This window comes from Pezoporus occidentalis, unplaced genomic scaffold (assembly GCF_034315485.1).
Source record: "Pezoporus occidentalis ecotype Australia unplaced genomic scaffold, CSIRO_AGI_Poc_V1 ctg135, whole genome shotgun sequence".
NCBI classification, from domain to species: domain Eukaryota; kingdom Metazoa; phylum Chordata; class Aves; order Psittaciformes; family Psittacidae; genus Pezoporus; species Pezoporus occidentalis.
Genome location: NW_026913157.1, coordinates 2,765,108 through 2,781,514, shown reverse-complemented (window position 1 = coordinate 2,781,514; position 16,407 = coordinate 2,765,108). Strand labels below are relative to the sequence as shown.

The 16,407-nt window shown below is 36.4% G+C and overlaps 1 protein-coding gene across 3 annotated transcripts in view; it reads right to left on the bottom strand.

Moving 5' to 3' along the window:
- Nucleotides 1-16,407, bottom strand: part of NFATC3 (nuclear factor of activated T cells 3) — a 75,697-nt gene that overhangs the window by 38,743 nt on the left and 20,547 nt on the right. For all 3 annotated transcript variants that reach the window (XM_062609147.1, XM_062609145.1, XM_062609146.1), the window contains exon 3: nucleotides 6,754-6,916. In XM_062609147.1, coding sequence (XP_062465131.1) covers nucleotides 6,754-6,916 — 163 coding nt within the window. The remainder of the gene's footprint in view (nucleotides 1-6,753; nucleotides 6,917-16,407) is intronic.

The window sequence follows — 16,407 nt, the reverse complement described above, 5'->3', positions numbered from 1 at the left end:
TTACTGCTTATGGCAATACTGGATTGGTACAATAGACTGACTAAAAAGCAAGCTTTTACATACAAGTAGGCCTTCCTAAATATAGGGCAAAGTCTTGAAATACAAGACATGTCAAGGGAAAAGTTTGGGATAACTTCAGTAAACAAAAGACTTTATTAACAACAATATCTTCACCAAATGCACCAGTATTCATATAAAAATCCTCAGTCTTCCATGAAAAACATGGAAGGAAACAGCTATGTAAAGAACTATAATCACTTACTAAGCATTTACTAGAGAGGGACGTTTCCTAGGCTTTTCAATACCTTGACATGAAAAGCATGCTGTAACTAGTTATTTCCTCCTTGACAGTCTCACGGCAGCTGGATGCATTTCATTGACTTTTGTATTCCTTAGAACACCATTAAAGTGACAAGGCAAAAAGGGCAGGAGAGGAGAATGGAGGCCCCTTCCTAGGGGGGAAAGGAAAGATAAAGCTTTCTCTTGAATTAGGTATTTCCACTTTTACTTTGGAAGACTGAGTAAGGATATGGTCTAATTCACTACAAAACCTAAGCAATCCTAAAGGAAAAGAACTTGAACTGCTTAGATTTTAGTCCACATTTGAAGTAATATTTTATTTCATTTAAAGATAAAAAAGTCAAAGCATCCCTTTGAAATGTTTGCCCTTTGAGACAACAGAGATGTGAGCTACAAGACTGGAATTTTTTTGGACAGTAATAACAGGGTGCACAGCTTTGAAGAACCGAATCTTTTTCTTCAGACATTTCTCCACGAAAATTTAATTTTCGAGTGGTGTGCAGCAACTTTCCTAAAGATCTGTGAAGGATGCTGGTTTAAACCTGAAGGGCTACTCTGCCAAGCTGAACAACACACCCATTAGCAATGACCTGGGAATAAAAGCAATGGATGACAAAGATCCAAAGGAATGAAAATGATATAGTTTGAAACAAAAGACACACAATAACTAATATCAGTGGTACAATTTATGACTAATTTATGAACAGTCACATTTGGAAAAGCTTGAAACAAACCATATATATAAACCCAAGAAATGATGAGTTCAGGGAGGTTACTGGAGTCAGAGTGACCATAGCCATACCCTGTGGCTCACAGCGGTGCAGGCAGTGCTGACTTACCATCTTCAGTGCACTGTTTAAAAGAAACTGAAGAAATGCATGAAAGAAAACTCCATTCAGACGTACTAGGCAACACCCCAACCTCTGGCTCAGAAAGTCCTAACATGGCAATTTTCTTATTCATTCAGATTCTGCGAAGGTTATAATGTTATATAAAGCTAAATGTCCAATTTCAAAGTTGAATATGTTAAACCAAAACATCTACTCTCCCATCCTGAGGGGCAGTACTATTTTCTATCACTTAATAATTTCATGTACCTTTCTGAGTACTGAGAAGGAAAAGCATGCACATCAAAAAAAGCATCTTCCTTCCCCTTTTACTAAATAACTGAGTAGACTGACTTGAAAAACTTAAAATAGTACAGACATTTGCAATTTGAAAAAAAGTTTCATAAAAGAACTAACTTTAATAAAGGTCATCATAAACGGGTCCTGTAAACAAAGTAAAACAAACAAGCAATTGCAAATATTAGTGTATTATTGGTCTTGATACCATACGTTTACACAATGAACAGGACAATCTTCAAGGTTTAAAAACTTGGGACTTCTATTTCTGAAATCTCACTTCTACATGCTCACCCCCTGCTTGCAGACAGGATTGAAAGTATTTTAAATACTAATTTCAGGCATACTTTGAAGAGTGTTTTAGCTCAGATTCCTATCCCATTTTACACTACCCAAAAAAGGAGATCAATTCATAGCTAAAATAGTGTTAGACTAATAGTACTACTTCACACAGTGCAGAACTGCCAGCCACATCTAAATAGCCATCATGATACACTTCTCAGCTGCAGTCTGCTCTACAGCCTTGGGAAAAAAAAAAAAAAAAAAGTGCTATTCATGAAATAGCAACATCTCTCAGTGCTTAATTATGCTATCACAGGTTTTTAGACAAGCATTTCTGGGACAGAAATAGGAAACCCTTTCTCAATCCTCCCCCCACACTCCAACCCCCCCAAAAAATCCCAAACAAAAAACCCACCATAAATTGATACTACATTTTGACATTATAGTAAAGATAGGATATAAAAAACCCAGATGACTGTGTCCCATCCAGTGTGCCTTTTTTAATGTTTTTGGTTGTTGTTTTTTATGTTAATTAATGCATTTTCTAGCTTAAGTATTCAAACATACAATAGATGTATCAATATGGCTTTTACTATCTATTTTGGGGATTCTGAAGCAGAAGGTGACTAAATAGTTATTAAACTGATCTTGAAAGATATGTACTTCTAGAATCTCAACCAAAGGTCACTGTTTTTCTCAATACAGCCCCCTACACAGTCCACACTAGCTGAGACTTACCTTCTGCCTTCTAGATTTATTTGGGGGTTGTTCTCACCGAACACCAGTAGGCAATTAGAGCTGGGATACAGCCTGCCTTCTGGTGATGTACAAAACAGGGAAGAAGTCAACAGAAAAGTAAAAATTGAAATGTGAAAGGCAAGAAGAATGGGAAGGGTCATGAAACACAGAAAAATTGTATTTTTTATTGGGTTTAGAGAACAGGAAGAACTCCGATATTATACCTGTTATTCAAGTAGTTACATGAATCAGCCAGACAGAAAATGTGGGGAAAGGTGACAGCCTCAGAATTACAGGCCAGGAAACATACATTCATTTAGACAATCCTTCATTAATTTATTTTCATTAGATCATCTCTGAAATGGCTTGGTTAGATCCTCTCTTGCAGGTTACAGTTTCTTCCACCAGAACTCAGGCAGAGCTTGACAGACTTTTTGAGAACACATTCCTGTTTCAGAATTTTCAAACTAGCTCAAAATTAGTTTACTTTAGCTTAATTAGTTTACTTTTTCTCCCACTCCAGCTCTTCAGTCATGACTTCCAAGCTCTGCTGTTACTTTAAATAGAACTGACATTCAGTCCCTCTTCCACAGATCTCCATTAGACCTCACAAAGGAGGTTACTGTTTGCTTGTCAGTGACTAGAATTTCATAACCATTTAAACAAACTTGGTTTTATTTAACATTTCCTTGATTTTTTATCTTAAGCCTTTGTTCAGCTGTAACAATGCTGAGTTGTCCATACAGATTACATGATGCTTCCCCTCCTCTGTTGTTGCAGAATCAACTACAGTATGAATTTTGCTTATGGCAGAGGAATTCGTGAACGATTCTATCGCTAGACCCTTTGTAGCAGGGCAAAAAACCATTGCTGGTACAGGCCAATTCTTAATGGCTACCAGCCAAATCTGTCTTGCATGCATGGGGCCCAAGTGGCTTCTACACAGTTTCTGTTGCAGGTACACGATATGATTTAGAATAAATTGCCCTTATGGTAGGTCACATCTACAACCCCTGGTAAATGGCCACAGAACAGAGAGTGCTTCCTGCATACAAAACAGTGCTAACAAGTAGCGGTTAGCTCAACAGTCCCTCAGTACATCACATTGCGTGGTTATCAAGAAGAGTATCATGTAGATCACTTTCTTCACCAGTAACAAGACAAAAATAAAAAGGACATACTTCTTATGCACAATACAGCTTACAAAATTTACTATCAAAAGATCACATTAAATTTAAAATACTTACGAAAACTCAGAAGTCAACATGAATAGCAGGAATACAGTGTACGAGATTTTTCCTTTTTAAAACAAAGTCATTTCAGATCAGAAAGCCAAAATACAAAAGTAAAAACAAAACTAAACAAAAAAAAAAACCCTCCACAAGGTATCCCGGAGAGATGCTTATCATGTGCCCATCTGCTCTACAACGCTTATGTGTTTTTGATCATAAGTATTATCCAAGTGAAATCTCATGAAGAGCCCTAACCATTCTAGGTAACAGTAAACCCTCATTCTAACAAATCATAAGTATTATTTTATTACATACAATCTGTCCTATGGGAAGGGTGGCAAATTCAAGCAACAATGATCATTTATTTAGAGTCAGATGAAATGTGGCAGCTATTCCTTTAAAAGCTTCGTCGATGGGTAAAGTACTCCCACCTACTGAATTAGAACGGTAGACAGTGCTCAGAGGCTATGTCTCCTGACAATGCAATTCAAAAATTCCACATAATTTGGATGCCAAAAATTCAACATGCCACCTTTCTCTTTCCTAATCATTCTGTCAAAGTTACTTATTCCTTCCTTGTGAAAACTGTCAACATTCTCTTGCAAATTCTTCACAAAAAGAAATTGTTCCAGATGACATGGATTAGCTGGAACATACCACCAACAAAGCAGAGATTAAAATGACAGTTATCTGCCATTTAGAACGTTTTACATTAAAATAGCTAAAAAGAAGTGAGTTTCATTACAGACTTTGTTTCTTGAAGTCAACGGACTTACAAAGCAAAACACAATGCCCCACACATTTAATTTCCTCACATTTGGAAATAAGCTGATTAAATGTACTCAACAGATGATGCCAAATTTGTCAGAGCTTAGTCTCCTAGCAACAGGTATGGTACAGTATTAGTTTATGGACTAATGACAGGCACTAATAGATTAATGGCTTGAAGCTATGTACTATTTTAAAATCTAATGTAACAGGTCAGAAATCAAATATTCTAGCTTTCTATAAAATAGTATTCAAGAGCAAAACAAACTGTGAAGGAGGCAAAAGTACACAAAGACCTTCAGGCACCCGAAGATGCGGCAGTTGGACTTGATGCTCTTTGTAGGTCCCTTACAACCAAAATACTCTATTCACTCACATCCCTTCTTGTCTGATACTGGTTAACATAGTTATTTCACACAAGAAAATGCTTAGTACTTTATTGCAATGATCACACACATGGAAATGATTGGTATAAACACAAAGAGCACCAAAAAGAAAAGACAGGTCAGAAACAAATAGTAATGTATACTGTAATAGCAATTGGATTTGTGTAATAAGCTTCTGGAAGCGCTGGAAAGATTTTACTTTTGTATTTAAATAAGGTAATTTTCACTTCATTGCTCACAGCAATTGAATATTTACCTTTCACCAAACTTGGCCCTTAGCATACTGTTTTTTCCAGCAGTGAGTAAAAAGCTATTACAGATGGATGGTTTGTTTCCTAACAACTTCCTCTGTCCCATCAAGCACAACAATTAATTTCTAATCCAGCTGGGAGAGACAAAATTGCAAAATAGAATACTGATTTGCATTTGTATCCATTTAATAGAGCGACATAGTATAATCCACGTGTTTAAGCATAAGACTGTTAGACATATAAAGATCATCCCCATTTTTAAAGCAGCATTCTTGTCATAGCAAGGTATTTCACAATTCTAATGCAAATAAATAACTTTTAAAATCATTGGTGTAAACCTCATAGATTGCAGATCTGTTTTTTTCTAGTACTGCAGCTTAGAAGCATCTAATTCTGTAAGCAAAAGAAAGCTTACATATATTCGTCAAATCTTACAAACACCAGGTTTGTAAGTTCCCTTAATGCAAACACTAGGGCTAGACACCCAGAGGGGAAAAAAAAAAAAAGAAAAGAAAACTGAATGCAGCTCAGAAAAGCTCAGCAGACATTTACTTTGTCAGCCAGAATCTCTCAAGTTTCTGCCCTCATTAATGTGTTAAATTGCAGCACCAGCACCTTGGCATGTGAAAAGTGTGTTGACTTTGACTAAAGCAACACAATGCTCCACATGACGAAATGTGCCCAGCCAACTTTCAGATTCCAGCCTAGTCCAGGCATTCTCAATTTTCTCTAGTTTGCAGCACAGACTTCCCTGATAAACACTTGACCTTGCCTCTACTGTGCTAAAAAATCCAGCCGGGTAGATTTAGATTAGGTGTTGGGAAAAGATTCTTCATTATGAGGGTGGTGAGGCTCTGGCACAGGTTGCCTAGGGAAGCTCTGGCTGCCCCATCCCTGGCAGTGCTCAAGGCCAGGTTGGACAGGGCTTGGAGCAGCCTGGTCTAGTGGAAGGAACATGTTTCTGCCCATGGCAGGGGTTTGGAACTGAATGAGCTTTGAGGTCCCCTCCAGTCCAAACCATTCTGCAATTCTGTGACTGAAACTGTTCTAGGAGACAATAAGGCTTGCAGGATTCTGTTAACACAATGGAAATGACATCCACATACCATTAAACTGCGAGTAATAATTTTTGGTTCATGCTGAAGAAAGAGTCAAGTTTAATTTACTCCAAATATTTAAGTGAAAGTTAACAAAATTTATGGGCACCATTTCACAGAAATAACCTAACAAATACATACACAAATGAGGCATTCATAGGATTCAGAAGCCGTCTCAGCACCAAAAGACAGGTGATTACTGATTCAAATGAAGCTGTATCATGTTTCAGTATAGCTCCAACTAAACTACTATTGTGACTTTTCTTACCTGCCCTCATGCATACCCCTTCTTCCTTAAAGTTCACGTTGAATATGTTAATACATTACTGCACACTGAATTCATTCATAAGCATTAAACTACATACAGTATAAAACTGCAACAGGCACTGTAACTGTAGCAAACTGTACTTTTTTAACCATCTAAAACTAACTTTTGTATTGAACAAGTTATATTTAAGGAAGAAAATCTCAGGAAGGACTGTAAGCTTCACACAAGGTAACAATTCATAGCATTATAAATACCAATAATTGTAGTTAAAAAATTATCTTCTATTCAGGGAAGCCAGACTTCCTACCTTTACTACAGGGTGTCCTCCAGTAGACGCTTTTACTGCTCCTCTGCTTCCTTCTGTTTCATAGTGAGCTCTGTGATGAGTTTTAGGCTGGACTTCTATTTTCAGTTCACACTGCCCGTAATGACTTGGTAAAGGCCAGTCAAGAGGTGGCAATGAAGATGTGCTGCAATCAAGATGAGCACACTATGATGAAATGAACTATGCTGTCTGGCCACAGTACAAACAAAGTAACTTCACTGTAAAATACAGGCAATGATGTCACTTTCCTAACAAATGATGACCAAATAAGAATACCTATTAGCCTAAAACCGCTACTTGAAAATTCTGAAATTTTGCTGGTGCACTGAAATCTTCAATTATTTCCTTTGGGGATGAAAGAGTGGAATTTCTTCCTACCCAATTAAAAGAATGGTACTGTATGACCCCCTGCTCCATGTTACCAGTGCTATTCTATAATAGCTTTATATTAATTTTTTTATCCCCATACATATCAGCAAGCAAGTTCAAACACTATTTAGAGAGAATAGTCTAAAATCAATCTGCAAGTCATGGAGTTTTAATTCTCTGCATTATGATCTTAAAGCTTGTTCGGTTTTGTTTGTCTAAGATTGGTAAGCACTGCACTTTGTTAACTATCATTAAAATTAACTCTGTATGATGATTGAAAATTTTAAAGCTAGTAGTCCTATCTAAGCATGAAGACTTACTGCAACAGATAACAAAGCCCCTACAGTACATTGCTTAGCTTATTCATGGATTCTATATACCCTTACACACAGAAGTAGGGTCACACCCAGTAAGAAGGAGAACAAAATGGAGTAGTGGAAGAATCTCAAAGGGAAATAAGCCACACTGTATCATCAGTGTTTTCATACCTACCCTTTTACCTGTATAGATTTATAGACTTCTGATTCTAATAAGATGAACAGTCAGCTTCAAGTTAGTAATTATCTGGTAGAGCAAATCAATTTATGATCATTTAAAAGTGAATGTTTATTTTTTCATTATGTACCAAACAAGAACGTCTACAGTAATAATAAGCTTTTATTAAAATAGCTTTCTACTACCTTACTGTGAGCAATGGGGAAAGCAAGTGAGGTTTTAAAGAGATGGACAAATACAGTCATTTGAGAAAGCTCAAATCAATTTCTTTCCCCTTCAAAGGAAGTCAGGAAAAACACCAACCACCAAACCCTACAGATTTCCACAAACATGAATAACCACAGGTCCAAGAAAGATAAATTATGTCTTCTGGAGAATTTAGCCAAGACCTATAAAACATATCTACAGTCAAGAAAAAAGATAATTTTGGGGCTGAATTAAAAAAAAAAAAAAAGCAAGCTCTGCCTTTAGCAAGTATCTGGATGGACTTGGGCTCAGCCTGCAGTACCATACATTTACTTTTTATTACAAAAAATCAGTCACTGAGCATGGGAAGGAGAGAGAATAGCAGCATCACTTGCTGGCCTCCACCTACAGATCAACCTCCAAGCTTGCTGTCCTCCTGCTTCATGGGGTACCTCTTCTGTGCACTTCAGGAGACAGCTAACATTGTAAGAGAAGCCTTCTCTCCTGAAGCATCTTTCTGAGAGCAACTGGAAAACAGGAGTATTTCCCTTTCTTCTTACTGAAAGGAAGAAATGTGAACAGTAAATCACCTCCATAAGCATGTACTGGACAGCAAGGACTCTTCTTCTCCCAGTTAGGGAAGGACCACTGATGACTGGTCCTTCCACAGCAAGAGTATTACTGTGCAGAACAGGATCAGTGATGTCAGCAATAAGAGAGGAAACCAGCAGGAATGCAGTGTAAGCCCAGTCCTTCCACATACTTATCACAGGGCAAGACATACTGCCTAAATGCTACTATTGGCTGTCAACTAGACCTTTCCATTCACTTTTATAGCTACCAAAGGAGAAAGACTCAAAGACTCTTTAGTCTAAAAAAGGAAAGAAAATGTCAAGATTAGAAGATACTAAAAAGAGTTTAAAAAAGAAATGTAGCTTGTGAGAAATTCTTCTTTAGTATTCCTGGAAACTCCTCCATATAACCAAATATTCTATGTCAAAATAGTTGGTATACACAGTGAACACATAAAGGTCCCTAAGAGAACTTTGTGTAACATGCTCACCACAGACTACGTATGAATTATTGGGAGGTATTACTGAAAGTTTATTATTAAATTCAATCAAATAAAAATGTAATTGTTGCTTGTGACCACTCTCCATACACCCTCTCAACCTGGTTATACCTCTTCTGCTATTAGCTAATAAAAACGTGGCACAAGCTGTATCAGACTTTCATTATCTCCTGAAAAAATATTTGGAATACTAGAACAAACACAGAGACAGGAAAATAACCGAGTCTCAACATTTTGTCGTTCTTTGAAAACAAATAGAAAACATCAGCATGAGAGAGCAAGCAAGCACACAGCACATGCACAGATGCCTAAAACATCACAAAATTGGAAAGATTTCAAAACACAATCTCCAAATAAATTACACAGCCTTTGGGGCTGTGTTGCATCAAACTCATGTTTTCTAGATGTAGCTGCTTCCCTTTGGAGTTTCATGTTGAATATCCAAACTGTTGTGTCTCTCTGAATATTTTTGTTGCTCTCTTCATCACCCTCAACTTTCCAGCAGCCATGGAATATTAAGAAGTTTTAGAGTACACTGACATGCACCCTTCTGCTCTGTGAGGATTCCAGTTTAATCTATTTCTGTTTCTATATCACCCTTCCACTTAGTCTTTAACAAATGCTGTAGAGATACACATTGATCCGGATCAGTGATTAATTTCTATTTGAAAGGTATATTTTTGAATTCTATTAATTTATCAGAGCCCCAGCTGTCTTCTTCAAATGGAACCAGTGGAAAGGGGACAGGGTGGAAACTTCCTGGCCAGCACTGTCACCTTCTGAAAGTCACACGAACCTGCAAGCTTGGACATTAAATTTAAAAAAACAAACAAACAACAAAATAGCAGGATAAAGCCTACAAACTCTCTTTTTTTTTTTTTTTTAATTCTATGTAGAAATCAATATCAAACATGAAAAATCATGTCAGTGTTTAGGGGGCAAGAGGTAACAAGTATGCATATATTTTGAGCACTTTTCAGTATGAAGCAACATTAACTTTGTACCAGATACTGAATATGGGTAAATAAGTCTGAAGCTGCTAGCTTTAGTACATTTATGGGTCTGTTCTCGAGAAAGTACTGTTCAGTCTGCTCTATTAGGTGAGGATCAGCAGTAAAACTGCTGTACGTTTGATTCACCACAGTTATTTTATCGGTTGTAAACTCTGCATTGAACTCCAGTGAGCTCTGATAGTTTAGAACTTACCTAAGTTCGAAGTTTAGTGCTGCATTACTCTTAAAATACCTGGAACATGTTTAAGAATAAGACCCTCAGCTGCTTCAGAAATGAGCCAGAACTTGGTGTTGCAAAAAGGTTAAAGGTTTCTGTCTCCCCCAGCTTACACACAGCAGAGCAGCATTATTGATAAAAAACATTTAACTTTGCATTCAGAACCCAGAATCCAGATCAGCTGCTGACTGTGGGGCTTTTTTCAAAAATTTAAAAGAAATAAGAATGCCTGTTATTTAAACCCCCTAATTTTTCAGACTTCGTGGTGGAGGAGCACATTTGTAGATACTTCCACATTTCATTAAAAAATTCTACCCAGTTCATAATGAAATTACTGCTACAATAGCTTATGACTCAAGTTTTTCACAGAAGTTTCTCTAATTTTTTGTTTTCTTTAAATGAGTAAAAACCTGGTTAACAATGTACTAACCTACCAGCAAAGCATCAAATCATGTCAGGATAAAGAAATAATGAGTGACAGTCATTCCAAAACTTTAATTAAATCAAATCTTAGCATGTTGTTGAAAAAGCACCAATCTATAAACGTACAAGTATTTTACCACTAATACCAAAGAAGTTTTATAATGTGATTAACGCAAGCCTTCAAAAGTTCATACTCCTATCACATCAACATTAAAGGCTTTAGAGAGCAGGAGCTATTAAAGGGAACTCAGAACCCTTCAGCAGAAGCCACTTCATTTAAAATTATCACTTCAATGATAATTTTATCAGTATTAATTTAACAGGTACTTTCTTCCTCTGCAACCATTATCTCTAAAACAGCATAAGGACAGCCAAATGTGTAGGCTTCAGTATTCAAACCTGCAATAGTCAAGGCCCAGCTCATGGGCTGACGATGCTTCTCTCATGCCAGAAGAAACAAACCCCAGAAACAAGACTGCTTGTTTGCATTTGACCAGGGCCCCACAGCAGTAAACATGGGACAGGAAGAAAAATCAAAAATCAAAGCCTATGAGAGCTATTAAAAATTACTCAGCTCCAAACTTAAAATACTTACCTTTCATTTGTAGCACTCTTCCTGAGTAATTCATGGGACAAATAGCTGGGGCTCTGTGCATACAAACTACTAACACTGATACCTCAGCTGAAGCACATATGCAATTAGCTCAATACATCTAATGCTCTCCTAGACTCCTCCCTTAGAAAGCTTTTAAACACAAGCAGAACTCATTTTAGGCACTCTGTGGCCACAGAACATATTCCTGCCTCTCTATAGTCTAAATAAGAGTCTAAACTATCACTAGTTCTTATTTCTTTTTCTGGTTCAGATGCAATTCTACAGTGATTCTTTTATTATTTCTTAATTTCAACAAAAGTAACTTTTTTCACTTACAGCTCCTCCCAGCACAGGAAGGAAAAGGGGAAAAGCTCACCGACCGCACAATGGACATGCCACATCTTTTCTTCCTCCCAATTTTTTGTAGAGATTAACAGCATATTCTGTGACAAGTCAATGAGGCAACACAGCAAACCACCAAGACTCTCAAACCGCAACCATGATCCAATACTATTCAAGAACACATGTCGAGCCAAAATACTGCTGTGGATGCTCTTTGCTATCTAGAACAAAGCAACTTTTTCCCTGATGGATTAATTTTGGAGCCAAGAATTTTGGGTCATTACAGTTGCCACAGTGGCTTATTAATAGACTTTTAAACAGTGTTTAGATTCAAAACATCACTGTTCTGCTGCTAGCAGACCCACAGTTAACTGTGCTTTCAGAGTATAGATGGAGTACACTGCCAAGTAAAAATCTATATTCTCTCATTTCAGAACAAAGCAGAGAGGCGAATCACATGTACAGCTCAAAGGTCCCGTATTAAACACTGCCTGAATTTCTCTGGATTCATTAATGGAGTGTAAACATTACAGCAGTAGCCTAGCTTATTAAAAGAGGTTCAAAGTTCTCTTCTTGTCTCACTGAAGTGGTTCTTTATCTTTAAAGTCAGCAACTTGCAAATAATTTCACCTTTAAGCTTTGCTAAAGTAGCATAGCTGGTGTTATTTCTATTCATCAAAATAAGTACTTAGCAGACTAAGTTTGCCTATAGTCCACTCACATTGAAAGATTGTCTTCTTAAAATTAAGACCAAAATCCCTCTATATTAAAAATAGAACTTAATTCTGTGCCTATCCCCTGACTTCCAAGAGAATTCAGACAAGAGAAGCAACTTTTCCAAGTATTTGACCATCTATCAGTCTTATCTAAACTACTTTTTTCTTCTGTCAGAGTAAGCAAGGTTGCCAAGCAATCCTAGTGGTAACTGCCAGATAATTGCAGGTAACATACTCTCAAGTTGCATTAAGTATTCATCACTTAAATCCATCAAGAAATACCTGGGCTGTGGATACATCTATCAAAGCTTGTTTGTTCATCACCAGTGGAACAAAGAAACTACTTAATATACATCACTTCTCAGTGCTCTGGATTAAATTTGTGACACAGCAGTCCGAGGACAAACATCAGTTTATACAATAGTTTTTAAATCAATGCGTGTCTAAGAATTCCATGAGGAAAGACATAGTAAAAGAAACTAGGTTTTATTTCAAGATCTTTTGGCATTACTGAATATTCCCTGGTTATCTACCAGACACATAAATGCCATCTGTTCCCTTCAGGGGTTAAAGAAAAAAAGAAAAAGATGAACAACAACTTCAATTTACTACCCTGAGAAGTGCCTATTAGCTTGAGACAGAAATTAGATCCTCACTATCTGTTTTACAGAACCTGAAACTTACTGTTTCACTAGCCATTCATATTTAAGTTTAAAGCAAAAGAAAACAAACAAGCCTAAAAGCAAAATAACAGATTCCATCATTTTCAACTGCATCATTATTGCCTGCTCTTCTATCAAAATGCCCCATGTTACCTACATCAGTGCTGGCCAGGTCTGTGATGGCTGTTAACTCCAGAACACCCCAACCATGGCTGTTAACACCATAAATGTTGCTCGTCTCTTATGAATTGTGCTTTTAGTCACAAGTCCTCACCAAAGGAATTATATTATAGTGATCACTCAGTACAGGTTTCTGGGTCATCCCTATATTCTTTTTATTCTCCTTGATGAAGTCTGTAAAACAGATTTTCTCACAGAAGCTTTATAACTTGTAACTGAGAACATTAACTTCTGTAAAACAAGTCTGTATATAACTTCAAAATATTATTTGCTACTCATCTTCCTCATATGGCAGCTTTGTACTTGAGAAGGCTGGCTAGAATCTGAACAAGAAAATTTAAATAAAAGGGATCAGTTTTGAAGAGCTTCCCAATATTACATGGGTCCATAAATATTTATGAAATAGCCTCTAAACAGAAATTTCACAAACTTCCAAAGACTTAAGGACACACTTAAGATAATTCACAGAAGCATACTAGCCCCATTCAGATGGTGCCTCTGTGTGAGCCAGCAGATCAAATGTAGATATTTGAATATGAAAAAACTCTAGGAAGAAGCACTTTCTCTAGCATTCTTCTACACTATTTATAACCTATACTGACATAGGCTATCTAAATAAGAAGTGAACTTCAGCATGTTTGCCTTCCAACAGCCAATACAGAATTTGTGAAAAGAGTGAAAGAAAAAGAGAATCCAATTAATAAAAGAATCTGAAATATCCATATCTGAAAGCCCAGAAATATGTCTCTAAGAGATTTAGTGAGAAACAGTAGAAACAATGATTTTTCTTCTGTGAGTAAAACTCAAGCTTTAATAGTAGATGTGCAAGAAAAAGTTGTAAAATCAGCATTTTTATGAAATGTTGAGGTAATAAGCAAATGGGAAGATCACATCTACTATCACTACATCAAGATACTCCAAAGAAATGGATTTTCCAAGTGAGGAGAGGCAAACAAGAGATGCAGAGATAAAGCCATTTCTCATTCATCATCTGGGAGGGGGAGGCTGGGGGTGGAAGAAAGGGGTACCTTAAATAACAGTAACAAGAGTAACTATGTAATAAATAAAGTTATCAAATAAATTCATTACTAAATATTCTGTAAAATGACCAATTTAGTCTGCCACTGAAGGAGTGCTCATCTGACCAGGTACTTGATTAATGACATCAACAGACACCCTCACTATTCCTGGATACAAAAGACGCTACCTAGTTTCTTTTTCCCCATTTGAAAGAAATTGTTGCAGCACTGGTTCTGTCCATCCTCACTTATCTAGACTTACCTTTGACAAGGAAGCAGAAAAGTGACTCAGGGCACATAATACACACGCATTTGTCATACACTACATGCTGTCAGATTATGGGTTTCTGTGACCAAATAACAACGTGTCACCTAACAAAATTGTCTGGATGTCTCAGAAGCATGTTCCATGTTTTTAAATGTTGTTAAGTATTGCACACATACTGACACAGAAGAAAGCATGAAAACATGGCCAAGACTTGACAGCCAAACTAGATTACAGATTTACAAAATTTCAGATAGCATTCAAAGAAGAAGGTGCTATCTGCACACTTCATACTGTGTCATATGGGAGGCAAGTTACTCCCACTTCTACCAGGGGTCAGGTTATTGCTGCTGAGTGTGCACACTGCTTGATCAATACTCCAGTTTACTCCATGCACTACTTTGTGCTTGGCAAAACAATCAAGACATTTAAAAAGTGTATTAACTTGAGTATAATGTTGTAATTTATATATCAATTAATATGCTACTATATAAAATATGTAATAAATATATAAATTAAAATTAGTATCTATGACAACAGAGGTGCTCACTTTTGGTCACCGCCACAAACTAAGAAACAGTGGATCTCCTTGCATTTCATTTTTCTTCATAAAACATAAGAGTCAACTTAGCTCTTTTACTTTATAAGCATCAAAGTTGTAAAATATTATATGGCAGAATTAAATGTTTTAACATACTGAATGTTAATGAATGAATGAAATGAACAAATGTTAATGAATGAATTAAATGTTTTAACATACCCGCACAGCACCTATGGAACAGGCTCCAACTTCTAAGAATTCAACATGTCACTGAGGATACAGCTGCCAGTGCAGCCATTTCCACTAATTCAATAGTGAGACTACATTTTTTGGCAGCAAATGTATACACTTAATAGTTCTACATAGTTTACTTCCAAATAGGTGTAAATCTTTATACTGTCCTCTGCCTGTTTGCCCATTTTACATTTAGAGAAGTTCTTCAGTGACAACTTCGAAATAAATTGTGACATTAAAAAAAATATTTTTATTCCTTAAAGAGAACAGTAAAAATTATTTTTATTCAGTTTGAGCTCAGCTCTCTCCACTACAGGAGGAAGCAGGTTTAACTGAGTATCTATTTTTGTAACTATTTTGGTCATCCCACAGAGGAGCCATATATTCACACCCCATCTTGCTACATGCCTGCATGTTTGTGTGCTTTTACCCTTAAGTGCTGCCCACCTTTAACAAACCATGTGTGCTGACAAAAATGCCATATTCAAACTGCCGAGTATCTTACATAATTATAATACAATTCAAACCCACATAATCAACAAAAAATAGTTACTGTTGTTTAGTTAGAATGAAAAGATTCTAGCAACAGACTGAACACCTTTTATTAACAAATGAGCAGACTGCAGCAAAACTGAAAAAAAAAAGAAAAGTACAAAACCCAACTTCAAGACAGAGTATTTATCAACACAGTAGTTTCAAATCTGGTAAAACAGAATTTTCCACCTAGAAGTTCTGAGTCTTTAATGTTAAATATCATGTTCATAAACAGGTATGTAGAATGACATTAAAGAAAGAAAATAAATCACTTCTACTCATTAAAATCAATACATTTCTGAGAGATTAAAATATATGATTATATAATTATGAAAAAATGAAAGAATGCTGAATAAGCACTGTTTTAAATATTTAGGTATTAACAATATAAGTTGATGACTGCTAAAGAAACAGTTAAAATTCGTAGAAGCTTTGTATTACTAAAATTGAGCCTTCTGTGTGACACTGATCTACCAACACATAGGAATATGTTCAGCAGTAAAACTAGAATGTTCATTGTTAGAACTCAGAGAAACACTGAGATCTGTTTGTATGCTTTAGAAGCTCAGAAAATATTGGTTTATATCTCACCCATATGTGTTCATAGCTTCCTTCTCAGATACTCAATAGTAAAAGTCACAGCTGAATTTGTTGCATTATTCCTCTGCCTGAAGCACGCTTGGAAAGGGTCAGCTATAGCAATCTTTACAAGATACAAGATAACTGAGTGCTTCTATATTCCACAAGATGGATATTCCTAAGAATATTCATGT